The sequence below is a fragment of the Parasteatoda tepidariorum genome, chromosome 3 (assembly GCF_982258835.1).
Source record: "Parasteatoda tepidariorum strain Cologne lab strain chromosome 3, Ptep-v5.0, whole genome shotgun sequence".
NCBI classification, from domain to species: domain Eukaryota; kingdom Metazoa; phylum Arthropoda; class Arachnida; order Araneae; family Theridiidae; genus Parasteatoda; species Parasteatoda tepidariorum.
In genome coordinates, this window is record NC_141757.1 from 11,810,211 (window position 1) to 11,838,179 (window position 27,969).

Genomic DNA, 27,969 nt, shown 5'->3' on the forward strand with positions numbered 1-27,969 from the left:
TCAGACACAGGACTAAATTAGAAATTAATGTTAAGATAGCAGCAATAACTCAATGATTAATCACATTGAAGTGTTATTGTCAAAGACTCGTGTTTCATTTTCAGTGCAAGCTTGAAGTTTTAGATTCATGGGTTGCAGTTTAACTGATAAGTTAATAAGGCTTCACTGTCATAATCATGCGATTGCAGAGCTGCCAACTCCAAAGTTGTAGCTCTTGCTGATATTTAAGGTGATAGTTAAACTATTAAGATAAAGTGTTGGTCAAAATCTTTTTAAATCAAATGCTGAAACAGAAGTTCTGTTAGCACCATAAATATTTAAGATAAAACTCAGACTAAAGGTAGAGAAGTTGAGAAGTCTGTGGTTAATAAAATTGTGGAGTCCTAATCTTCATCACCCTGTTGGCATACAATGGGCAGTTGTACGAATGCTTTGCTTTTATGCCTGAACTACAATGCAGTGAAAAACAATGCTTTATGCTATTTTACCAATAAATCTCTTTGTGTCATTTATTTAGTTTTTTTCTATTCAAAAGTTATTCTAACTAAGAAAAAGTTATTCTTACAATTTCAAAGTAATATTAAAAAATATTAAAAAGATAGCAGTAATCTGTAATGTAAAGCCAAATTAAAAACTCTTTATTTAAACTATTAGCAGTTGTTGATACCAGGGCAGTAACTACGCCGGGGCACTGCCCCGGTGCCCCGACGGTCAAGGGGGCCCCATATGAAGAGACCACATTACGTTTTTTCAAAATTAAGTATTCAAATTATATGGTATATATGTAGGAAAGAAATTGTGTTAAGATAGAATTGATGAAAATTTTCTTTTTTGTAATTGCATATCTACTTTGACATAAAGGGAAGGGTAAAAAACTTTTTTCTATAATTATTTCCCTTTCTTAAAATAACAAACACGCTTCGCAGAGAAGGGGAAAGGCCACAGCTGCATGTAGTTGATTGTTAACACTTTCAGTATATTGCACTTTCGGCTTACTTAGTTGCTTCCCCTACTATCTAGTGTCAGACCTAGTGACGCGCCTACCGAGGGGAGGGCTCTTCTTGTTTCCTCCCCCCATCCTGACATTTAGACACTCACAAAAGTAAAGTCAAGTAAAATCGGTAATTTAAAAAAAAAAAAATCAATTTTGAAGCTATTTTTCAAAAAAAAAACTTTATATTCCTCTAAAATTTAGGTCGGGGGTCGAATAATGTGCTTTGCCTCTTCTGATATTTAATTTAATTTTTCTCTTAAAATTTTATTTTCCTCTTACATAAAAGTGATGGGACGATTTTCCAATTCGCTAGTTATTTTCAAAATTAAAATAGAAAACTCCCTCTCCCCCCTCCGAGAAAAATACTTCCGTTTTGTTTCAATTTAATAAACATGTGACAACTTTTAATTTATTAAAAAAAATTTGAAACTAAAATACAAAAAGTGAAGAAGCATTAAAAATAAAGCAAGTGTTTAGAAAACTATTGCCACTCTTTTACCATACCCTGGATAGTGTAATAAAATGCATTCTACACTGACTATACCTCCCACAGAGTTAACCCACAGTTCTCTGTCTCCTTAAAAATAGCCTTTTACACTGTAGAAAAATGTCTTTTTGCTTCTTTAAATTACCTTAAACAATTTCATGACAATGAGCTCCTTTGTACTTTTATAAAATGTCATATATTTACCGAACCACCTATATGTCCGATAAGTTGTCTTAAACAACAACTATCTAGATGTTGTAGGAAAGCAGATGTAAACTTTTAAGGGAAAAAAAGGGATGACTCTTGTTTACATTTACTTAGGTCATTTCGTCAAGAGACTTTTTCAGAGACAAACGTTCTAAGCACTCCCAGTCAAATTCCAATTTTTAGCAAATTTAATTGCGTCATTTAAATCAACTATTTTTAATACAGATATAAATTTTCTGTCAACTATTATTTTGTTCAATTTTTGAAATTAAAATTTAGCTTTAATTAAGAGTAATTATCTGCAACTGTCTTTTTTCAAACATAAATCGTGTGATATCAATAATTCCCATTCTTAATAAAATTTGTCTTCGGAAAACAAGAAAACCAAAACTAAATTTATTTCTAAGGGGGTAAGGAAATGTTTGCATTAACTCATTTAAAATCGTATATTTATGTACTGTTAGAATTGTTTTATAAGAATGGTCAAGTTAAAATTGCCTTTTTTAATGTTCGTATATAAAATTTCACTTATATAGTACTTTAATTGATGATTTTACTGCTTATTGTGTGCATAGATTTTCTTCTTATTTTATATCTTTTTTAATTATTAAGACCCTTAAATTTTTGAAATTGGGACTTCGAATTTTTTAGGTTTTTTGACTACTTCATTTTCATTAAAAAATTAAATGCAACCTTTAATTTTATTAAAAAAAGAATCATATTTAATTTACTAAAAAAACTCTTTTAATTTAATAAAAAAAGCTATGAATATCAGCTTAGAAACCAGTAGCAATTAAAATTAATTGTCATGACAAACCATTAAGAATTTTTTTTAATTAGCAAATATGCTTTGACTTTTTCTCATTTTTCGTTTTGGAATATTAAAAAAAAGAAAGAAAAAGAAAACTATTACTCTTTGTCATATATGATCACATGGTGTCATGAATACATAGAACAAATATTCAAGAATAAATTCTTTTCAAAATATAGCTATATTTTTTAGGGACCTGTCTATATTGGAGTAAGGCAACTTTGTGTTATTTAATCAATGTTCATGGAGATAAAATTTCTGGATATTCCGTTTTTTTTGAAATGTGGGTATATGTGCCGATAAAAAAAGACTATAATTTCCTACCATTTCCATGACGCGAATTGAAATTTTCAGATTTGAAACTAAGAGATAATTTTCATTTTTATAATGGTTTTGTCTTGAAAAGACCTTCCAAACGATATAGTAACCGGACTCAAGAGGTCTATAAAATTGGTATTTTATGATTAGCATTATATTTAGAGGAAAAGGACATGCGGGACAAGAGTAGGCAAGATGAATAGCTTTTTTCTTCCTAGTCAAATTTCCTCAGTGAGATGTCGTAAATTGATAACATTAACGTTCAGTGAGCCAAAAAAAAAGACCACCCTGGATAACTTTTGATTTAATGATCGGATCTTCACTTTCTAGGACTCCATCTTCATAGTTCCTGAGTGTGACGTCAAATATGCAAATTAATTCGAATAAACGATATTTTATTTTAAGTTACGTAATCAGACATAAAAACATACTTTATCTGAATAAACATAACTTTTATTCAACGAATTCAATTTTCCAACCCCTGTAATATAAGAGGTGGCCGTAATCTGGGAAATATGGCACCAATAGTTTGGCTGGGTGAGCTATCTAAAGTTAAGATCACCAAATGTCAGTTTTATTTTTTAGTATTTCGCCACAACTTGAGAGCTAATTAAGAGAGGGAGTTGAGAGGGAATTGAAAAAATTTCGCGAGCGATTATAAAATTTTTGTTATCCAAAGATAACTCCAGGCAGAAAATAACTTTTAGTAAATATTTATTTTTTATTTCATAATAGTCTGAAAACTTTTGAGTTGTAAGATGTATAGTTTTTCTTGCATCATTTTAAAGTATCTAATTCCACATGGAAAATATAAAATCTGAGCAAAATCGGTTGATTAGTTCCTGAGAATGCGAGTTTTATATGTACGACTTTTTTAAAATTTAATTTCCCAATTTCGCACAAATTTTATATTTTGCAATGATGAAAATTTAACAATATTTTTTTTAATCCAATTTATTTACGAACAAGTAACTTGTTTTCATAAATATATTCGCTAACATGATACATTAATAGCTAAAATGTATCCTGCATGCATTAGTTAGAGATGGAGAACAGAAAGTTTTTGAAAGGGCCGCTGACAAACATTTTTGCCCCAGAGCCCCCCGATGGATGAAGTTACAACACAGATTTCAAGTAGGGGTGAGGGGTCACTGTTTTGGAATGGTTTCGGTGGGAGAAAAGGAATTTTTTTCTTCGGCCTTATGTGTCCTAGAGTGAAGCTACCTTCCCTAAAATAAGCCATTCTTGTTTCCATAGCACCAGACGGCCTCACGCTTTGTGGCGGGAGGAGTTCTTAGCTTAGACAGACAGTAAGCCGATTGGCTTGTATGGTGGTCAAGGAGTTGGCCTCATACCAAGAAGTTTCCGGGATCGAATCCCGCTTCGGGCATGGATGTAATTTATCTCTCGATCCTTGTGTTGTTAGGGCGCCCTTATATACTATACTCACTATAGGATATCGACAATGAAATGCTATTTGGAAATGTTGAGTACTTCAGGCACTATAATTTTTTTTGTATGTTTTTTGTTTGGTAAAAATTAGAATGACGAAATATTTCTTTAAGTTTGATAAAATTCGTTTCCTCGAAAATGTGGCCATAGCTATTTAGTTACTTCGACGAAAATTTCTCTCGCAGCCAACACTAGGAAACAGTTTCATCAAAAACGAAAAAAGTTTAGTAATATTTGAGTATCTAGCTTTTACTGTGTATGTCTTAACGAATTTAGCATAGATGTTTATTTTCATAAATACCATCATATACAATTCTTTTTAATATTTTATAAAGTACAATATCCAAAATCCAGGACAGCAATAGGAAAGCAAGTCTGTCTATCAATAAATACTTCCGTGAACATGATTCAAAATAGCTGCTCGTTCATCTGAAAATATTGAACTAAAGAATTCTCATTTTTACACAACCAAACTCTATGTTTGATCAAATCGAATATAATTTTTCAATTTTACGTAAAGAGTTATTTCATAAACAACAACAAAAGTAATTTTTCTCGATTCATGTGATCAGATTACAGTCATAGTTATTTTAAACATCCGTTACAGAATAGGACGAAAAACAAAATGAATTTGCTACCATATTTAGTAAATATTTACAAATATAACTGTTTACAATAGCCTCAAAGACCGTTGCTTTTCATCTTTGGTTAACAGAACTTCGAAACATTCACTTTTAAAAACCTTTCCGACTACCTCTGGACATCACTACAGAGTATCTAGAAATTATGAATGTATATATACATGAAATCAGACACTTTTTTTTTTATAAATGAGTAATAAATAAAAAACGACAGTTTATTAAAGTTAAAGTCACTTTCTTGTTTATCAATTAAGTCACTGCACATATATTAGAGGAAAAATTAAAATTACTCCGGAAAAATTAAAATTATGTTCAATGTGATGAAAAGTAATGCAATTGTTAGATTTTCTTTTTCGTTGTATGTTAAGTTTTTGTTATAAATTAAGAAGTGTTTTAGGAAAAAATATTGATTTTAAAGGTTGACGTTCTCCTCTCGTTTGAATAATATGGGTCAATATTAAGGGGTGATAGGAAGCAACAAAATTAGTTGACCCAAGGGTCCAGGATTCAAACCCGGTTAAGGGTCAATATTTAAAAAATTATATTTCTTAATTTTTATGTTTTTTTTTCTCATTATTCTAACATAAATTAAATTTTCCTTTTCCTTTGAAGGGAATTATAAATCGACTATGTCAACCTTTTGATAGATGAAGGTTGGCATAGTTGATAATTAATACCCCCACACCTTAAATTATAATTTTTCTTTTTAATAAGAGCGAATAATAGCTTGAAAACGGAGAAATGTTTGCTCACATATTATGCATATAAATGACCCCATATCTGCCCCTAATATTAACCTATAATTTTCATAATGGACCAGATATTATATTATAATATACTATACAATCGTAAGAAAGGAAATAATTATAGACAAATCAGGGGTCCACGAGCGTTATTAGCTTTGAAAAGAAAAAGTTTTCAAAACCTAACACACTTGTGTACTATCTTTCTTTTAAGTAGAATAATCATTGCTTAATCTATTGAATAAATCTGACTTGGTTGCAAGTTGAGCCCAAAGAGAAATGATTTAAATTAATCGAAAAACAACAATAACGAAAAAAGCAAGCAATGAATTTTGGAAACAGAAAATTTCAAAAAATCCCAAACTATAATAGCGCATTAATTTGAAATTTCTCAAGTTTCGAAGATTAGAAAAAATTCCTTTAAGCGGGATTGTATCTAAATATAATCAGAGGTATAAAAATTCATCATTGGTTATAAACAGTACGAAGGTAAGGAACCCTTTCAACTCTTCCATGGAGTTCTAGGGTTCTGCGGAACAACATTGAGGAATTGCTGACTTAGGGAATTCAACAGACTGGTTTCGCAATTTTATCTGTAAAATATTTTAAATATTTGTAAAGTAAATTATTGTTCTTTAAAACGAGCGCTTAACCGCCACACGAAATTAACTTCAACTATGAATCGAAAAATTCTACAAATACAGTTCCAAGAAATTTTAAATGATAATCAATAAAGCCGGTGTTGACATTGTCTAATCCTTTACATTGAAATGAATCGTAGAACTTTTCTTGCGAATTCAAACAATGGAAGTGGTTTGAATAGGATAGCAGAATAAAATTGCATTATTACTACTTTTATTGAAGAATATAAATTTTTTGAGTATGCTAATTTTTCGTTTTATCTTGTCATTAACTGTAATAACATGGGTGAGTATAATTTTTTTCCCTTTCATACATATATTTATGCTATACCTATTCGCTTTATAAGGATTAGTGCTGAACAGCGTACAAAATCATAACTTCTCTACACCATTGATCGTAATTGGGATTCTAGCCTCTTACTGTAAACTTCTCTACACTGTTGATCGTAAATGAACAGAAACTGGGATTCCAGCCTCTTACTATAAATTTATTTACACCGTTGATCGTAATCGAACAGGAACTGGGATTCTAGCCTCTTATTATAAACTTCTCTACACTGTTGATCGTAAATGAACAGGAACTGCGATTCTAGCCTCTTAAATTTCTTTACACCGTTGATTGTAATCGAACAGGAACTGGGATTCTAGCCTCTTACTATAAACTTCTCTACACTGTTGATCGTAAATGAACAGGAACTGGGATTCTAGCTTCTTAAATTTCTTTACACCGTTGATTGTAATCGAACAGGAACTGGGATTCTAGCCTCTTACTATAAACTTCTCTACACTGTTGATCGTAAATGAACAGGAACTGGGATTCTAGCCTCTTAAATTTCTTTACACCGTTGATTGTAATCGAACAGAAACTGGGATTCTAGCCTCTTACTATAAACTTCTCTGCACTGTTGATCGTAAATGAACAGGAACTGGGATTCTAGCCTCTTACTATAAATTTATTTACACCGTTAATCGTAATCGAACAGGAACTGGGGCTCTACAGTTTTGTATTTTATTTTTATTAAACACAAAATTACATTTGCTTTTATATCCAAAAATTTAAATGGATTAAAAAAATAAAAAAATAAATTTTTTAAATAAATTTATATTAAATGCTATTATATCTAGATGTACAAAGAGTAAAAAAAAGAAAAAAGAACGGACTTTAACAAATAACTTTAGATTTAACTATTGAATCGTCACATTTTTGGCCTCAATATTAATGGTTCGAAGAGGTGACCTCAAATATGCTATATAATTAGTGCAGACGATATTTAAACTTATGAAATCAGATACACAAAAGAACTTTTTCTGAATAAACGTACCTTTTTTTCTCTCCATTCATTCGGATTTTTTACCCCCAAAATATAGCCTCAACCTGAAAAATATGGTCCTAATAATTTGGTTAGTTGAGTGATCCAAAGTATTTACATGTCAATTTTATTTTTTGAGAGTTTCATGATGACGCAAGAGCATTTTAAGCGAAATAAAACATTTTTTGCACACAATTATAAAACTCGTTTTTTCAAAGATAATTCCAGACAAAATATAACTTTTAGTAAATATTTTTCTTTTGGATTATTTTACTTAATAACAGTAAAAAATGTAAATTTTTACATTATTTTAAAAATTATAATTTCAAATAGCAAAATATGGAATTTTTTCTGAAATCGGTCCAATAGTTCCTGAGAAATTGAATTTAAAAAATACGATTTTTCAAAATTTGATTTCTCAAGAACTATTCAACCGATTTCGCTGAAATTTTGTATTTTGAAATTTAAAATAGCAATCTTTAAAATGATGTAAAAAAATTGTATGTCTTACGATTCAAACATTTAATTTTTAGCTATTATTAAATAAAACAATAAATATTTAGTAAAAAATATATTTCGCAAGGTATTATCTTTGAAAAAACGAATTTTACAATTATGTGCAATTTTTTTTTCAATTCTCTTAAAAAGTTTTCGAGATACCCAAAAAGTAAAAGTAACAAAATTTGAACCACTCTCCATACCAAACCTTTGGGGCCATATTTCCCTGATTGCAGCAATTCCTATAACTTTGATGTCGAAAATCCAAATCCGCCGAAAAAAAGGTATGTTTATTCAGAGAAAGAACGTTTTGTGTCTATTTTCCTAATCAAAATATCATCTGCTGTAATTAATTAGCATTTAAGGTCAACGCCCCGGACCTTTAAAATTTGAGTCCTGAAACGTAAAGATCCAATCATTAGATCAAAAGTTATTCAGCGTGGTCTGTGTTTTATTTCGTGCGCTGTGCAACTTACGAATATATTACGAAAATAATTCAACAATTTGAGTTTTTTTTATATGATATGAACGTGTTATAGTTTTATATGATATGAACGTGTTATAGTTTTATATGATATGAGCGTGTTATAGTTTTATATGATATGAACGTGTTATAGTTTTATATGATATGAACGTGTGATAGTTTTATATGATATGAACGTGTTATAGTTTTATATGATATGAACGTGTTATAGTTTTATATGATATGAACGTGTTATAGTTTTATAAGATATGAACGTGTTATAGTTTTATATGATATGAACGTGTTATAGCTTTATATGATATGAACGTGTTATAGTTTTATATGATATGAACGTGTTATAGTTTTATATGATATGAACGTGTTATAGTTTTATATGATATGAACGTGTAATAGTTTTATATGATATGAACGTGTTATAGTTTTATATGATATGAACGTGTTATAGTTTTATATGATATGAACGTGTAATAGTTTTATATGATATGAACGTGTAATAGTTTTATATGATATGAACGTGTTATAGTTTTATATGATATGAACGTGTTATAGTTTTATATGATATGAACGTGTTATAGTTTTATATGATATGAACGTGTTATAGTTTTATATGATATGAACGTGTAATAGTTTTATATGATATGAACGTGTGATAGTTTTATATGATATGAACGTTTTATAGTTTTATATGATATGAACGTGTAATAGTTTTATATGATATGAACGTGTTATAGTTTTATATGATATGAACGTGTTTTACATGATATGAAGTGGAATATGTGATGTTTTATATGATGTGATATGATATGTTTTACATGATATGATATGAATTCTTGTTGTTCTAGGAAAAATGATACATTACTTTTCGTTTCTGGTTATAAAAGTTATCATATTACGAATTCAATTTAATCATTTGATCTTTTGCGCATTTCTTAAATTTGAAATAGTTGGTTATTATCATATATGGCAGTACTTTTACTTTCGTTACTTGTACCGCCGGTACAAGTAAAAAGTACGAACTTTGACTTGTACTTCGTTACTTTTTAAATTTAGTACTTTTACTTGTACTTTCGTTACTTTTTTTGGGAAAAAGTACAAGTATTTGCAACGGAAATGTTGAATGAAATCGTTACTTTTTTTCTAAATCTCGGTAAGCTTTCTAAAAGAAAAAAAAAATGCTGTCGAAACGCAATTATTTTGCAAAATGAATAAAAATATTAATTTAGAAGTTATTTTCATTCATTTTCGAGTTTTATGCATTTGTTTAATACATTTTAAATAAAAAAATGTTGGATTTTGTTATTACGTTTTTCAATTTTCTTTTTGGACTCACAATAATGGATTTTTGTCTTAATACATTTTTTACTAAATACATTTTTACCTAGTACATTTTTTACTAAAATTATATTTATGCCCGACCTTGTCAAACAACGCCCAGTCAAATCTCTAAGAACTTCAGAACTATATGTGCTACTGAAAACTATTATAATTACTATTTTAACTCTTGAAAACTCGAAGGTATTAATTTAGCCGCCGATACTAAAATTCGTTTACAAATTTTAATTATTCCGTTTGGCAGAAATGTTCGGAAAATGATTTTCTCGCATGACTTCAGCATTAGCCATTGTTACAAATAAAACTGTAGACTGTTCTGTTTCAACTTATACTGATGCACATTCAATTATTTTTTATTAGCTCAAAGATCACAAAGCTATCTGAAACCCCGTGTTTGCTTTGTTTATGTTTGTGCTTTTAAAACGCGTTTCTATATAGTAAAACAATTTTAAATTAATGGTAATTTAAATAAATATAGATAATAAACTAAAAATTAAAGTCAATAGATAAAATTTCTTTTTCGTGCAAATCCATAAAAAGTTTCAAAAAATCCAAAAGCAAATCCATAAAAATTATACTTGATTTTAAATTATATTATACGATTATATCATAAAATTATATTATAATATTCCTCCGAATTTAAAAATAAATTAATGTCCATAACTTTCAAAATTAAAAATAATTAAATAAATAAAACCAATTTTGCAAAATCATTGAAGAACATAAGAATATTATTCAATAAAATTTTAGGTTACTTTGAATTTTCGATTTCCTAGAAATGTACTTTTAAATCGTTACTTTTTTTTGCTTAGTACTTGTACTTTTACTTGTACTTTTTACTCGTTACTTTTTAAAATAAGAACTTTTTACTTTTTACTCGTTACTTTTTTTAAAAATACTTGTACTTTTACTCATTACTTTTTAATAGTAACGTTGCCATATATGGTTATTATTACAGTTCTAGAGAAACAGATAAATAAACATGGTGAGTAGCGTTTTTAAAAAGTGCTCAAAGGTGGTTATTTTCGATTTTCGTTTTTTAAAGCCCTTTGCGGTGCTTTTTTTTTTTTGGATGCTTTTAAAAAATGCTTCATTTTCCCCTCGCGAAAATGAGATTTTTTCTTTACCATGTCGATTTTCGCTACGTATTATGCAAAAGCGGGGTTTACACATTGTTCTATTCAACGTTTTCACAATTCATTCAAACACAATGCATTTCGGCGCGCCGTCGGTCCGTAACGTAACATAGAGCTAATCATTGTACATGTTTGATGAAATACTTGCGGGTCCGCATGTACTGAGCTGGTTTCAGTGGGAAGGATTTTTGCACTCTCATGTGCAACTCTGCTGTATTTTGCTAATTTCAGACTTCATTTTCCCCCCTCTGAAATTGAATCGAAAATTCTCTCGATCTTTTTATGGTGGTTAGTAAAATTTTTGTCAAAAACTAGTTTCATGATCATGTAAAGTCTTTGAAAATTATTTTGCATTTTGTTAATGTATTAAAAATATTTTTAAATACAATATATTATTATCTTACATTATATTATTACTTTATTATTATATTATTTAAATACATTATATTTTTAAGCAATATTTTTAAATGCATAAAAATATTTTTTAGTGCTTAAAAGTACTTAAAAGGTGCTTATTTTTTGTTGAATTTTGGCTACGCAACCTGTTAAGTTTTAGTTTTCGATTTTTCGTAATTTTCGATTTCTGAATATAATACTTAGGATGTTATGCATATAATTCTCAAAGCTGCTGGACTATTATTATTCTTTATTTGACCATACATTTTGCTTATTTCATTAAAAAATTAAAAAAAGTTTATTTAGCTTATCATTTCTTACGAAATTAATCTTCTTCATATAAACACTAGTTGAAAAGATTCAGAAATGCCTCAGTGACCTTTTATTTAATTAGGTACGTTTTAAAATGTCTCATTTTCTTTTCATTTTTTGGCATCATGAAACGTTTAATAATTCTCTAACTGCATGTTCACTTTTTAGCGAGCCCAAAAAGTAGAAAAATTTCAAATAATTTTTCATGATTTTATTGCTATATTTCAAACATTTGACTGTTGGTTTACTATTTTGGCAAAAGATTTTTTTATTAAAAAAAGAAACAAAACTCTTGAAAGTGGATATGGAATCTTGGTATTAGACTCCTGGGTTCGATCCCCGCCGACCTTAGACTCCCCGTGTAGTAAATGGTGACTGATGCACGTTAAATCTGTCGAGTCTCAAACTCCTCCATGCTCCCATAACAAATCATACCTCTGGGGGTATGATCCAGGAGTTTTCTTGTCTGCTGGATTGGGTTTAAAATTACAGGGCTACGGAGTTGAACATTAGTAGTCGTGAACCCAAAAATTGGGCTTGCTGTTCAAAGACGGTTATGAAAAAAAAAGATGTAAATCAATCTCGAAAATTTCAACAATGGAGGTAGAAAAATAGGGTCAAAATATGAAAAATACTCTAATTTTTTGACGAAGTCACCATTTGCCAACATTTCATAAAGTATGGTTCATAATGAATAACTTGATAAACCTTTGATAAACGAGACAAGGTTTTGTCCAAAAAATAAAAAATGAGCGAAAATTGTACAACATATACTATTAAGGGAATCATTTCTTAAGTAAGTTTATTTTGCTCTTTATTTTACTTTTTCAGATAAATGGAAGAACCCATCCTAAGAAGCATCACAAGGGTGGCCATCACCGTTATTCCGATGAATGTCGTGAGTTTAAAAAACTTTTATTACTTTAAATTATTAAATAAAAGCCGAAAATTAAATAAGTCATATAGCACACGTTTCATTGTGCAGAATTTTATAATATTATCTAAGTTATGTTGCATGTATTCACGAGATAGAATAAACATGATGAAAATCAGCGTTAAATCATGAGTTAAAAAACTAAAAACTGTTTTTTATTTTATTTTATAACCGTCGTTGAACAGCCGACTCAATTTTTGGGTTTACGACTACTAATGTTCAACTCCATAGCCTTGTAATTTTCAACCCAATCCAGAAGACAAGGATACTTCTGGATCAAGTATTGGGAGAAATTCGCCTTTGTGGAGGACCTTTTGATGGAACTGACCCGCATTTGCGTTGCATGGAGAGGAAGACCATTAGAGCCTCCCACGGTTAGCCTGACGCCAAGGAGACTCTAACCAATGATCCGTCTACCTCTGATAATATTTCACGTCAGCACTGTGGTCGGTGAGATCCGGATGCGGAATTCGAATCGACCAGCTATCGTTGGGATCGAACTCAGATTACCTCATTGGGAGGCAAGTGCTCTATCCCCTGAGCCACCGCGGTTCTACTAACAGCTGTTTGAGTACATTCGCCCAATAGTCAAATTGCCACCGGACATAACAGAGCTGAACTTAATTAGTTGCAAAAAGAGGACCTAGCCCATTCGCCCAACTCACTAAATTCATTTTGAACTTTATCCTAAGGGAGTAAAGCAATCAATCATAACTCGTTACTGTCATGAGTTATAATTGATTTTATTTTATATTTTATAACCGTTGTTGAACAGTCGACCCTATTTTGGGTTTACGACTACTAATGTTGAACTTCGTAGCCTTGAAATTTTGAACCAATCCAGAAGACAAGGAAACTCCTGGAATAATACCCCCAGAAGTATGATTTGTTAGGGGATTTAACGATTGATTTACCGGGCATCAGTCACCATTTACACTTCGGCCGGCTGATATCGAACCCTCGAGCTCTTGGACAAGAACCCAGTGTCCTACAAAGCAGGCTATCTCGGCCCTAGTTACAATTGATGACGAAATTGAGATTATCTTCAATGCACGAAACTTGTATTATTCTTTATTGTATTAATCCTGATACTGTTTTGTCACACTAATATAATAAAAAAATATAAAATAGCTTATAAGAACCCAGAATAAGGAGAAAAAAAAATAACACTAATATTTTTGCTGTACATGCGAGTAAATAGTTCAATTCTTATTAAGTGTTATTGCGCATCAACTTTTCTGATTTAATTTCTGTAATTATGTATAATAATGTTATCTTTTCATTATTTTGTTTTTCGGCTTTTTTAATTAAAAAAATTGTTTTTAAATAAGACATTTTTTCAAGAATATTTTTAAAATTTTATTATTTTTATTTTAATATTTTTTTTAGTCTTTTTTCATTAATCTTTATTATTTTCTATGTTTCCCTTATATTTTTAACTGGAATATCTGAAATATATGAGCATTTTTTGTCGATTTAGGCGTAGAAAAAGACGTATAGGCTGTTTCATAAGGTATATATTTTTTTTTAAAATCAAACAAAGTGAAATTTTTTAAAGCAAGCTATCTAAGTGAGATAGATGTTGACTGAAAAACATTGCTTCAATTTCAATAGAGTTTTTATTCGTAATACGAAATAAAATATATGCTTCTAGATTCTAAACAATCTTCAATATATTTTTAAAATATACTTAATGGAAATATTGTTTTGTGTGCTAAATTACATTTCAAAATTGTAAAAAATTGCAAGCATTTATTTATACGGAGTTTAAATTTAAGACAAATTTCTAATTTAATTAAGAGAAAACAAAGAACGTGATTATATGTCTAAAAACGCCTTTATATTATTTTCCTGCGTTGATTATGTGTTTATTAATTTCTTAAAAAGAATTACAATTAATGAGCTTTTACTGTACAATTGGCAAAAATTCAATGATCCTTTTCAAAAGTTTTCTTCAAAATTTATATTTTTTTAAATTTATGTTTTCAAAATCATATGGAGAAGTAGCTAAAGATGCTTTTCTCATCTTAACTCTCAACCTAAAGTCTCTTTCTATTGTAGTTATAGGAACTCTGTCGACAGCGAAGAAAATTCGAATTTAATTAGCTTTTGCCTCATTTTTACAGCATGTGGTATATCCGATTTCGTTGAAGAGCGTGTTATCTATGGAGAAGTTGTTAAAGATTACAGAAAATATCCTTGGATTGTAAGCATATATATAAATATATATTTTAAAATTTGAAGAAATCTATAAAGTTGGAAAAAATTGTTTGTCTCGAAGATATTTTACCCATTGGCAAAATGGGTGTTGTTTTGGCTTTGGCTCACCTTATTTGGAAGTCATCACACTTTTTAACTGTGTTCAAGAGTAATAATAAACAGTGCGCATGCGTCGTCATTGCATGCGTTGCTATGGCGATCGCTGCTGTTTGAAAATTTTTTAAGAATTCTTTTTTTTCAATTTTAAATTTGTTACGCATGAAGTTAATGAGTTTATTTTCGAGATATGGGACAGGAGAAATCCCATAAATACTTCTTGAGTTGCGAATAAAAGAGAATTTCATTATTAGAATGCTATTTTTGTTTTTATCCTTTAACTAAGAATCAGAAATCTGTTCAAACTGGAACGTTTTCAATGCTAATTCAGGTGAATACGACAAAAAAATTAGACAACAACCATTTTGTCAATGGGTAACCGATTACGGTAATTTTTTTTTTTAAAATTTTAATTTTTAATTTTATCTTTGTTTGCCTACCCCGATATTTTTTACCTTTGCTTGTTTGTTTACAGAAATAATTTTTTATTCTTTAGTGCGTATGTATGGATGGATTAGAATTTATTTTAATTTAGCTATTTGAAACAAGCTTAACATGGTCTCTTACAAAAAGAGAAAATAATTTTATTTTCAAAATTGAAGCAAATATTAAGGTTTAAAAAGTTGCCTATATAGTTTGATGCATCGAATTTCTTATAATCTATTATATATAATTCTCTTACGTGGCTCCCAAATTTTGGCTGTATTTCTTTTCCGCCGGTGGCAATGCTTGCTTTGTTTTGAAAACACCAAAGCATTCTGCCTTTTAATGATGTGTTTCTGATCTAATATATATAATTCTCTTACGTGGATCCCAAATTTTGGCTGAAGTACTTTGTACAACTAAATAAGATTCTTTTCACAACAGTTAAATATTTACTTTATTTTCTTCATTCATAGAGAAAACAGTCGGCAAAGAATTCTGTTAGGTTAAGAAACATTTCGCTAAAAAAATAACGAATTCTAAAAGAAATAAAGATAAACAACTTAAATAAAAATGCTGTTGCCAGCCATGGAATTTTTTGAAAGTTAACTTAGCAACATAAATCAAAATGACATAGAAGCGCAACTAGATCAAAATTATGATACCTGAGCGCTTGACGTAACAAATCCTTCAATTCTAAAAGTGTTGTATCGCCAAATGCCCAAATTAACAATTGTGTTCTTAAAGAAATTCTATAAAAAGTTTTAAATAAGCAACCTACTTCTACAATTGCTTCTTGAAGAACTGGGCTCATTGACTAAAAATATTGTTTTAATTTTACAGTACTAACTTTACTTCTACTTACATTATTGCTATGACCCCCTTTCATTACATTTTACACCTTCATGCTAAATTTGAGGACTTTAAGTTGTTTTGTGGTTGAATACTGACATTTAGAAATGTGTACATAAAAAAATAATATTTAGAGGTTAAGAGTTGCCTCAGAAAAATTTGAATTGTTGACACTGAATTTAATAATGAAAACAATCATTTTTGTGAAAAATTGAATTGTATTGCTGACATCAAAACTAAAAATATTGTGTTTCAACTTAACAATACTACCTTAATTTTACTGACATTTAGAACAAAATTAAGGTTTAGAATTGCCTCGGAGAAATTTGAATTGTTAACAATGACTTAAACAAAAAGTTTTATTTTAACTAGCAAATACTATATTATAATTTTAACTTTTTATATGACTATACTCATTTTCTTACTCTTTTCTTTGTTTTTATACATTTTATGTTTTTGTGATAAAATAAAAAACTTATAGTTATTCTGCTTCTGAATACTGATGAAAACACTAAATGATGGGCGTCATCAACAATCAAAAATATACACATTTATTTTACAAATTCCATATTATTAGGGTGGCGCCCTTCAGAGAATTAAAAATACAAAATTATCTTCATCAAAACCGATGCTTTACATCCGGCGTTCAGTGGCAGACTACTATTTCATATTGTTTTACAACACATGACTTTAGCCTTTCTGGTGGGAAAGACTTTAAAACAAAACTTACAACTGTTACTTTTCTCAAAAACTGAAGTTTAGAATAGTGTGATTAAGCAAAACATGTGAACTGTTTGCAATTTCAAATTAAAATTGAAATGTACAGGTTTCGAATTTTCTACAGGGAAAAGTTTTCGGAACTTCAGTATTCAAAAAAGTATTCAAAAGCTAGACGTTAAGAACGTATCCAATGAGCGAGCAAAGCGAGCATTGGATTGCGAAGCAATCCGAAATGAACTGCGAAAGCAGTTCCGGCGGTTGGCGAGCGCCAGCGAGCAGGGGGCGAAGCCTCCTAGTTTATACGAAATATTCTTGTTAAATATTCAGTTCATGTTAATTGTACGAATTTAAGCGAGTTTAATTTAAAAGAATATAAAATAGAAAAACTTCAAGTGCAATTACCAGCATGCTCAAAATAACTAAAACTAAGTTGTATCAGTTTGCAAAATTTCCATTAAATTTTCGAAAATTGCTATTCAATTACAGTTTTATACTAAAATGCTGCGAAGTACAATTTAAATTTGTTTGTTAATTTTGTTGGAACGGAGTCAAAAGTTTTAAAGTAAGTATTAAAGCTGTTTCCGAATACTCTGACGTCATATAGAATAATGTTTGTTTTTTCTTTCGTTTATTTTTACAAATAATATTCTATTTTTATATCCGCTGTAAGTTTTTAACAATTACTCTTTATCCTATATTAAGTCAACTCTTTCTCTGAAAATTCTGAAAATGGCTCAAAATGCCAAGAAGAAAAGAAGTCACGGTTTTGCATTTTTAATATTTATAAAGTTACGCCAATGCTATAGTAGTATCTAGATTCATTAAAACTTTTAAAATTTAACTTTCATGATTTCAATTTGGGTAGCAAAATCTCCGCAAATTTGCAAATACAAAAAAAAGTTTAATGTTTTAAATATGCATATATTCTTCATATATATATATATATATATATATATATATATATATATATATATATATATATATATATATATATATATATATATATATATATATATATATATATATATATATATATATATATATATATATATATATATATATATATATATATATATATATATATTTTAAATGTATAAGACATTTTATTTTCTTGAAATACATAACAGGATCCTGCATACTCGACTGCTAATAGCAAGACAGGAGTGACCACGTACACAACCATGAACTTAATACAGCTCTCATGGCTAAAGTTCAAAATCCGCTGACCTTAATCCAGCTCTCCCGGTCTTTCACAAATACAGCAACTGGTGGTATCCGTTCATCTAATTCTATAAAATTCCCTGATGAAATTCTGGTGAAGGAGTATTGTAGCGTAGCTATCACTACGATTATTAAACATCAATTTACTACTACATAAGACATGCAAACTTGATTCAATTTTGGGGTACCTTCTGATAGATGAAGGTTGGCATTGTCTAATGGTCTTTCAATACAAATAATACCTCACTTATCCCATCAATGTGACAATATGATCATAGAACCTTCCGCTCTTAAAGTTTAAAACTTATAATTTGATCCCAGATAGCAAAATAAGGTTATTTTCACCTAACAAAAACCTTTTAATGTAAACCTAAAAAGGTTTTCTAAGCGGTTTACGTATAAACCTTCTAATCTTAGTACGAGATCTGTAACAATCTGCACTGTTCTACGCTCATTACCCTAATGCAAAACCTTGGCAAACAACCTTCGATATGAAAACCTTAAATCGAAAGAATGAAAAAAATCCAGGAATAAAGCTAGTCTTAAGGGGAAAATCTAGGTCTTAAATCTAGGTAATTATGAGTTTTATTTTCGCAACGTCTTGTATGCTCAGCTAAAATCCACCTTGTCTTCACATTTTAATGGACAATGTAATTTGATCTTATCGCTAGTGTGACGTCATCTAAAACGTCACTTATGGACATAAGTGACGATATAATAATGTTTAATCCTTTTAGGATGAAAGGTTTGAAACTGCACTATTTTTGCTTTATTGAAAAAAGGTTTTTAGTGCTAACATTTTTGTGACAATAAAAAAAAAATTCCGACGCAAGCTTGCCGTGAGGTTTACATGCTTTCTTAGATCTTTGACTTCGATAGAACCATGATCTAGTAATTATTTTCCAGGTCGGTGTAATATCTTCCCACGATTGGGAAGAATGGGGATCTTGTGCTGGAGCTTTAATTTCTCCAACTTTTGTCCTAACGGCAGGGCATTGTTTTCCCAAACAAGGGTAAGTATTTCTGATTTTCCAGCATTAACACACAGTCCTAATGGTTTGAAACTCACATAATAATTATGCTAGTTAACTGTCAAGACGTTATTGTTAATTAGACTAAAAAAGAATATTCCTCTAATTTAAAATGACTTCCTCTTTGGCGGGTGAGGTAACTTTACCTCCAAAAAGATACGAGGGGCAATCACAATCAGAAAAAGTACACCCAATAGTTAAGTCAGGTGAACGGTCGAAAAGGAAAATTCATTTTTTAAACAACAATTACACACTACAATAATTTAAATTTTATTTAATTGAATAATGGCCGATAGATTTAAGAGAGAAAGAGAGAGGGAGAGAGAGAGAAGGAAAGAGAGAGGGAGGGAGAGAGAGGGAGAAGGAGAGAGGGAGAAGGGGAGAGAGAGGGGGGAGAGAAGGAGAGAGAGAGAGAGAGAAGGAGAGAGAGAGAGAGAGAGAGAGAGAGAGAGAGAGAGAGAGAGAGAGAGAGAGAGAGAGAGAGCTAGGCTTTCTCTCTCGCCCAATGAGGGTGAACCGGGTTCGAATTCCGGCGATGACTGGTTGATTCGAATTCCACACTCAACTCGCACCGACCACAGTCCTGACGTTAAAGATTCTCCGTGATAGACGGATGATGGGTTAGAGTCCCCTTGTCGTCAGGCTAACCGTGGGAGGTTTTCGGGGTTTTTCCTCTCCATATAACATAAATACGGGTAAGTTTCAACAAAAAAGTCCTCCATGAAGGCAAAATTTCCCCCAATACCTGATGCAGGAGTTCTCTTGTCTTCTGTATAAGGTTCAAAATTACAAGGTTACGGATTTGAACATTAGTAATCGTAAATTCAAAATTGGGTGGGTTGTTTGCGGTTGTTCTGTGAAACAAAAATAGAGAAAGTAAAAAGATCATCAGTACTTTATTAAAAAAGAAAAAACAAAAATAGCTTTAAATGAAGTAGACAAGAAAATGGATGTATATTATTTATACTCGCTATGGATCGGCTGGTTAAATTTCCATCCGAATAAAACCTTCCGGCTGGCCACAGTTGGCCAACGGGCCGTAGTTTGCTCATCCCTGGTCTAGGACAAAGAATAGGACATAAATCATCAGAGTCCCCACTATCACGTACTCCCTTTCTTTTGGCGATGTTGGCGGAGAAAAGCTCCGTGACTGACAGCAACAGTTGGAATGAGTTCTGGTTTTCGGTTGATTCGTGTTTTGTGCTTATGTACGTCAGAATTGATATTTCTTCTTTCTTTACTGGCCTAACTCGTTTTATGTCAATCGTGAATTTTTGACATTCCTATAAAAAGCTAGTTGAGCTCAATTTCGAATAAAACTTTAAAAAAGTTGATTTAAGTTTCGTTTTCATTTTAAAACGAAGTTAGTTTAAACTGAAAATGAGTAAGTAAATAAATCATTACTTTTCTACCAGAACTTTTTCCTGCTGGATGATGCCCAACATGTGCAGAGCAATGAAAGAAAGAAAGGTACAAATTGGATTACTAGGAAGAAATAAATATCAACCTCTAATAAAATTACCTGTCAAACGGATCATTGTTCATCCTGAATTTGAGTTATATACACCTCATCACGACATAGCCCTAGTAGAACTACAGATTTCAATTCCTTGTACACCGTACAGCAAGCCAATTTGTGTCATTCCACCTAAAAATATTGCTGGAGTTGGCCAGATAATGCACATTGCTGGTTTTGGCAAAGTAGATCTACCCCGTAAGTATAGTTTTACCTTATATTTTTGCATAATGTACTGCAATGTAAAAGTTAACATTTGTTTTTAAGAGTGTCTTAAATATTTTGAGGATATTTCCGTATCGGGATCTGCCACGTCTACTGCAATCGTCAAGATACCAAACAGATTTTAAACTTGCAAATTTTTATTTTTTAAAGAAACATGTAGATGTTCGCCCAGGGGTGGTTACGAGTTGTACTTTCGAGTTGGTCCATTTCTGTGATGTTTTTTTAGTTTCTTGCTGGCAGTTGCCCGAAAGTTGCCAAGACTAGGTGATTATTCTGCCACAGATCAAGATACGGAAATCTCCCCAATATTTTTTCTCTAATTTTCAGTTCTGATTCTTTCTTTTTCTTAAAAATCATTTTCGTAGATTCGAAATCTTATTTTTCTAAATTTATCGTGTTAAAAAAAAGCTATTCAAAGAAAATGCCACTGTAAAAATTAAAAAAAAATTAGAAAAAAGCATTTCGGCATACTAAGATCGTTTTTAAAATTTTTTAAATAAGAAGCAAAACTCTTATAAATATAGTGACTTTGATAGGGATGAAATAAGATATCCTCAAAACTCAATGAAAACATTTAAATATGAAGTGTTTTTTGTTTCACTTAAAGGCGCTAATTCAAACCCTTCTGACAGAATTAGTTTTATTTTTCAAACCACTGTATATTATTACGAATTTGTAAATGTGTGTATAAATTTGAGAATAATTCTTTTTTGATGTGTTATGATGCTAAATATCTCAGATGGACCTGATATAATCAGTTCAATAAGAACATTTGCAAGAAAGTTCCATTAGTCCTGAGTCCCTGCAGTGGACTGTTAGTAAAGACACGGTTCCCAGTAGACCACCGAAATCAAGCATTACAACCTGCGATCAGTAAGCGGATGGATGACCACTTTGATCAGGCTGCGAAGGGACCAAGGATGTGCGGTATCGATCCTCTTTAAACTGTTCTACCGTAAAGTGCTCGACTTCACGCACAGGTCGTCGGGCTATCAAAGCAAGGGAGTCATCCCCACTGAAGAGGATCAAAGCTGCGATGGTATGCTTTCGGATCATCCTCAGAGATGTTTTCCCAGACCGTCGCCAATAGTCCATTGCGCAGCTCTAGTGCGATGTAAATAAAATACCTACCTACCCATAATTCTGACGTAATTTAGAAAGAAAATAACGCCTAAGGCCAGACGCAATCTAGGTGACATAATCACGATGATTCCTATCACTACCTGCATTGCTATGACGCAGTGAGTGATTCAGTTGTAAAAAGAAACAAGTTCCGGTTAACTGTCGGGCATCTCCATATCCAATAATAAACCTATAATTTTATCACTGCAAGCATGAAGACGTTTTTTAGTTATTTGTTTTCATATTAAAGTTTAAAGGGTATAGAAAAACGCTTGCATTTTAACATCTAGCTTAACGATTTTACTTCAACTGGCAAACATTTTTGAAAACTTAAGTTACTCAACTTATCGTAATGTTGTTGTAACTTTTAAGATTGATAATAATAATTAAAAAAAACTCGGTCTGTAGCGTTCAATTATCATTTCTGATTTCGAAGTTGAAAACTTTCCTTTCAATAAAGCCATCTTTTAAAAATTTGGAGAAACGAAATCAAATTAAATGAGAAAAAAGAAATTCAGCTGACACAATTGTTATTTCTTGTGGAAGACTCTCTTTGGCAGCATTTTTGCCAATTTGGCAATAACCTTGGTGACTTGGCGATACGCACTTTAATAGCAGTAGTCTGTGTCCAGTAGTAGCAAACGATTGGGAATTTTTAAATTTTTGTAAAGTATTTTTTAAAATAATGAAACTAACAATGTATTCTGATGTGTAATCATTATCAAGTATTGTTAGTTCTTTAGAATTATTTAACGTTAAATTATGCGTATAGCTTAAAGTTTTACAAACTTATCTGCCAGGCTATTTTTAATCAAGTTTTAAATTTTTTTAAAAAATGCATTCAAATAATCTATCTTTCTTTTAGAACATTTTTTGATCGTCTATATTAGATGAGCTGATTACAAATGAAAATTTCAAATTTCGTTCGGAAAGTTGTGTCAGATCAAAAATTATAGTAATAATTTTCCCATCAAGTTCACTATAAAGCAGGTTGTGTACTGTTTTAAAAAAGTGCTTAAAGGTGCTTATTTTTGATTTACGTTTTTTAAAAGACCTTAAAGGTGCCTTTTTTAAGTTGGGAAAAGTGTTTAATTTCTATCTTTTAAAAAGAGATTCTTCTTTGAAGTATCGATTGCAGTTCTAAATTGCAAAAAATGCATAGTTTTCACAATTTTCTCTGCAATATTTATCACAAACTAATTATTTTATCATGATTAAGTAAAGTTTTTAAAAATGTTTCTAAATATTATTGATTTTATGTATGTAAATTAAGAACTTTAAACGATCGAAAAAAGTAAATTTTTATTACGGCACACGCCTTAATTATGACATTTTTTTTGGAAAGTGATTAAATATATTTTTTGAGTGCTTAAAAAGTACGTAAAAGGTACTTATTTTTTGTAGAAAACTCTTGTTGCGCATCCTGTAAATGTTTCAGTACTTTACTGCGTTTTTAGTTACTAGTTTTCGAAATTGAGCGAGTGCAATCTTGCTATCGAAATTTCGACCACTATCCTAGTGAAATATTCAATTTTTTATAAGATCGTTGTGGACCTGTTGACATTTTTAAATAACTACAAGTCTAATTTATCGCCAATCAGGAATCTAGCCATTTTCAAAAATCTCTTCTGATGCAAAATCTCCATCGAATAACTTAACATTTTATTTCTGTATTTTTCTCTCAGAATTTGGCCAAGATCTTCGTGAAGGTACTTCACGTATTGCTAACGGTGAGGTTTGCCGGAAGCGTTTTGTCCAGTTTCTACCTTCAGAGGAACTCTGTGGAATGCCACATGGAAATACAACGGTTTGCATGGTACGGTTTGTATATATATATATATATATATATATATATATATATATATATATATATATATATATATATATATATATATATATATATATATATATATATATATATATATATATATATATATATATATATATATATATATATATATATATATATATATATATATATATATATATATATATATATATATATATATATATATATATATATATATATATAATAATAATAACTCGAAAATAACAATTACTACGCTTTTCTTAAATTTGCTTTCATTTTATGAGTGCCGTTTCTTAAATCTAAAAGCTTGTATTCAAGTGTTAATACAGTAGAGAACCGATTATCCGGAACGATCGGGACCATCGCTATTCCGGATAACTGATTTTTCCGGTTTTCTGAATCGCTACAAAAAGCCGTTTTTTTTATTGTTAAACCCAACTAAAAAAAAAAAAATTGGAAATAATCTTAAAAAGAGGAAAAAGATTGATGATGATTATTTCCAAAATGATGGTAAGGTAAACATCTTTCAAAAAAGAAAGAAAAATTCTAAAATCTTATGAGGAAAAAATTTTTTTTTTTTTAAAAATGGGGGGAAATTTATCGAATTTCGTTCCGGTTTTTTAGTTTTCCGGTTTTCTGAATTCCGGAGTTCAGTACTGTATTTGAAGAAAAAAAAAACACGCACACTGGCCAAATTATTAGTCGTAGTCTATGATTATAAGTAAAATCTTTATTATCAGATGATACTATACAGCATTATTGTTTCGACGTGGCTGAAACTTATTTATACTTGTTTAAGTCCATGTATTAATTGGTTAGCATTGTAATGCAATACGTTAAAAACAAATACAAATAGGAAGTATATAAAGAATCCCCCTATAAAAAACCCATTACATGTATGATTAAATACAAAAGAATTGCATATAACCTCGTGCAAATCATGTAATTATTAAAACACTACAGTGCGTCTAATAATTATAATATACTAATATAATACCTGATACAATAAATATTCTATATTTATATAATATATCGTCTAATATATCCAATCGTCGAATTTACATTACGTATCGTCTAATTTAGCCCATTGATACACGAACGTAAACAAGTGCAAAACCGTTTTCAGTCTCGTAAAAACAATAAAGCTGTATAGTATCATCCATATATGGCAACGTTACTTTTAAAAAGTAACGAGTAAAAGTACAAGTATTTTTAAAAAAAGTAACGAGTAAAAAGTAAAAAGTTCTTATTTTAAAAAGTAACTAGTAAAAAGTACAAGTAAAAGTACAAGTACTAAACAAAAAAAGTAACGATTTAAAAGTACATTTCTAGGAAATCGAAAATTCAAAGTAACCTAACATTTTATTGAATAATATTCTTATGTTCCTCAATGTTTTTGCAAAATTGTTGTTATCTATTTAATAATTTTTAATTTTGTAAGTTATGGATATTAATTTATTTTTAAATTCGGAAGAATATTAAAATATAATTTTATAATATAATCGTATAATATAATTTTAGTATCAAACTTTTTATGGATTTGCGCGAAAAAGAAATTTTATCTATTGATTTTAATTTTTAGTTTATTATTTTTATTTATTTAAATAACCATTGATTTAAAATTATTTTACTCTTTAGAAACGTGTTTTAAAAGCACAAACATAAACAAAGCAAACACGGGGTTTCAGATAGCTTTATGATCTTTGAGCTAGTAAAAAATAATTTAATGTGCAGTATGAGTTGAAACAGAAGGTATTTAATCACGAAGTTAGCTGTGAATGCATATATATTGCACATTAATTTTATAAATTAAAAAAACATAAGCATTTATTTTTAAATTTAATTTCTTTTTTTTTTAGAAAGCTTACCGAGTTTTAGAAAAAAGTAATGATTTCATTCGATATTTCCGTTACAAATACTTGTACTTTTTCCCTAAAAAAGTAACGAAAGCACAAGTAAAAGTACTAAATTTAAGGAGTAGCGAAGTACAAGTAAAAGTACGTACTTTTTACTTGTACCGGCGGTACAAGTAACGAAAGTAAAAGTACTGCCATATATGGTATCATCATAATTAAGATTTTACATAGAATTTTATAGTGGGTGTAATAATTTGATTAGGGACTGTACATTGATAGCTAGACAAGTCTTTAAAAAGAGCACACAGTAGTTAGCCTTTAACGTCATATACCAGATTTTAACAATGGAGCTAAATATACCAGACCAGATCATATACTAGATATACCAGATATACTAGATATACCAGATCAACGAGCCGTTTAACACTTGTACGGCATAAATGGCTATACACTTAAGGCTAATAGCACCCCTTGTTAAAATTTGTAGAAAAATTTCGACGGCTATAACCAAAGATGGAGCTTGAAAATGCATTTATTTAGTTTATGAACCGATTTCAGTAATTCAAATTTATCACTAAGTATAAAAACCTTTGAATTATATTATAACTGTCTCTAGTGTTATATATCGTCTAATTTGACCAATTGATACACGAACTTTTACAAATACAAACCGGTTTCAGTCGCGTAAAAACAACAGAGCTCTATAGTATCACCTGATAATATTTTATAACCGTCGTTGAACAGCCGATCCAGTTTTTTCAATTTATGACTATTAATGTTCAACCTGTAGCCTTGTAATTTTGAACCCAAACCAGAAGACAAGAGAACTTTTGTATCAAGTATTGGGATAAATCATGCTTTTATGGAAGACTTTTTGATGGAACAAACCCACAATTGCGTTACATTCAGAAGAAAACCACGAAAACCTCCCACGGTTAGCCAGACGGCAATGGGACTCTAACTCGTGATCAGTCTACCACTGAGGATATTTCACGTCAGCACTATAGTCGGTTCGACCCGGATGCGGGATTCGTATAGACCAGCTGTCGCTGGGATTGAACCCTAAAAGTTCCGATTTAAATTATAGCTTTATGATATTGAAAGTAGAAAACCGAATTTGACTTACACACGGATGGACCTAATTCAGATATTTTAACGAAAAAAATCATGTTATGTTTTTTACTTCTAATTTTCAGATCTATTTTGATTTAGGGTGATTCTGGATCTTCATCATTCATTCAATATAAACATAGGTTTTATTCCGTGGGAGTGGTTTCATATGGCGATATGTTTTGCCCCACAACAAACGTCCCTGCTGTGTTTATGAGAACCGATATGCACTTCGACTTTATCAGAAAATATGTTAAAGACCTTCCCAGACAGCCTAATACATAGCCTATATGCTATTGAGATCTATGAAAAGAAAATCCTCACAAATTGTTATTTTTTTTCTTTTAATGAAATAAATCCGTAAGTTTTCTGCTTGTAAAGGATTTAATTTTAAATTCATAATAATAAACTGTACTTATATTGCCTCTTCATTTTTTTCTACGCTCAATAAGAAAATAAAAAAAAAGAAGAAAACAATGAATATATACATACAGTATGGTGCGTAGCGTTTTTAAAAAGTGCTTAAAGGTGCTTATTTTGGATTTTCGTTTTTTAAAAGCCCTTAAAGGTGCTTTTTTTATTGGGTGTATTTAAAAAGTACTCTATTTTCCCTCTTCAAAGTTGAGATTTTTTTGTTTACCATGTCGATTTTCGCCTCGTATTATTCAAAAGCGTGGTTTTCACCTTGTTCCATTCAACGTTTTCATTCAACACAATGTATTTCGGAGTACCCTTGGTCCGTAGCGTGTGAAAGCGCCAATCATTTTTACATGTTTGCCTGCGGGTGCGCATGCGTGTATGCTGAGCTGTGCGCGGTGAGATTCTTATTCTCTCATGCATTTTGCACGATATTATCGTTTCATTTTCCTCCTTCTGAAATCGAACCGAAAAATCTCTCGATCTTTCTTCTATGGTCTGAAAATCTATAGCAAAAATTGCGTGAGTATATTTTCACTGTCCTTAACACCACTTTTTTATATTTTATATCATACCCGTCGTTGAACAGCCGACTTAATTGGGTTTACGACAATTAATGTTCAACTCCATAGCTTTGTAATTTAAATTTCAAAA

The 27,969-nt window shown here is 30.3% G+C and overlaps 1 protein-coding gene across 1 annotated transcript; it reads left to right on the forward strand.

Moving 5' to 3' along the window:
- The first annotated feature begins 6,440 nt into the window (after positions 1 to 6,440).
- On the forward strand, positions 6,441 to 27,327 carry LOC107445996 (venom protease). The gene is made up of 7 exons (XM_016060522.4): positions 6,441 to 6,580; positions 12,594 to 12,660; positions 14,823 to 14,902; positions 19,135 to 19,241; positions 20,675 to 20,973; positions 23,808 to 23,938; positions 27,001 to 27,327. The coding sequence occupies exons 1-7, from the start codon at positions 6,536 to 6,538 to the stop codon at positions 27,181 to 27,183; spliced, it is 912 nt and encodes a 303-aa protein (XP_015916008.3). The 5' UTR covers positions 6,441 to 6,535; the 3' UTR covers positions 27,184 to 27,327.
- The last annotated feature ends 642 nt before the right edge of the window (positions 27,328 to 27,969 follow it).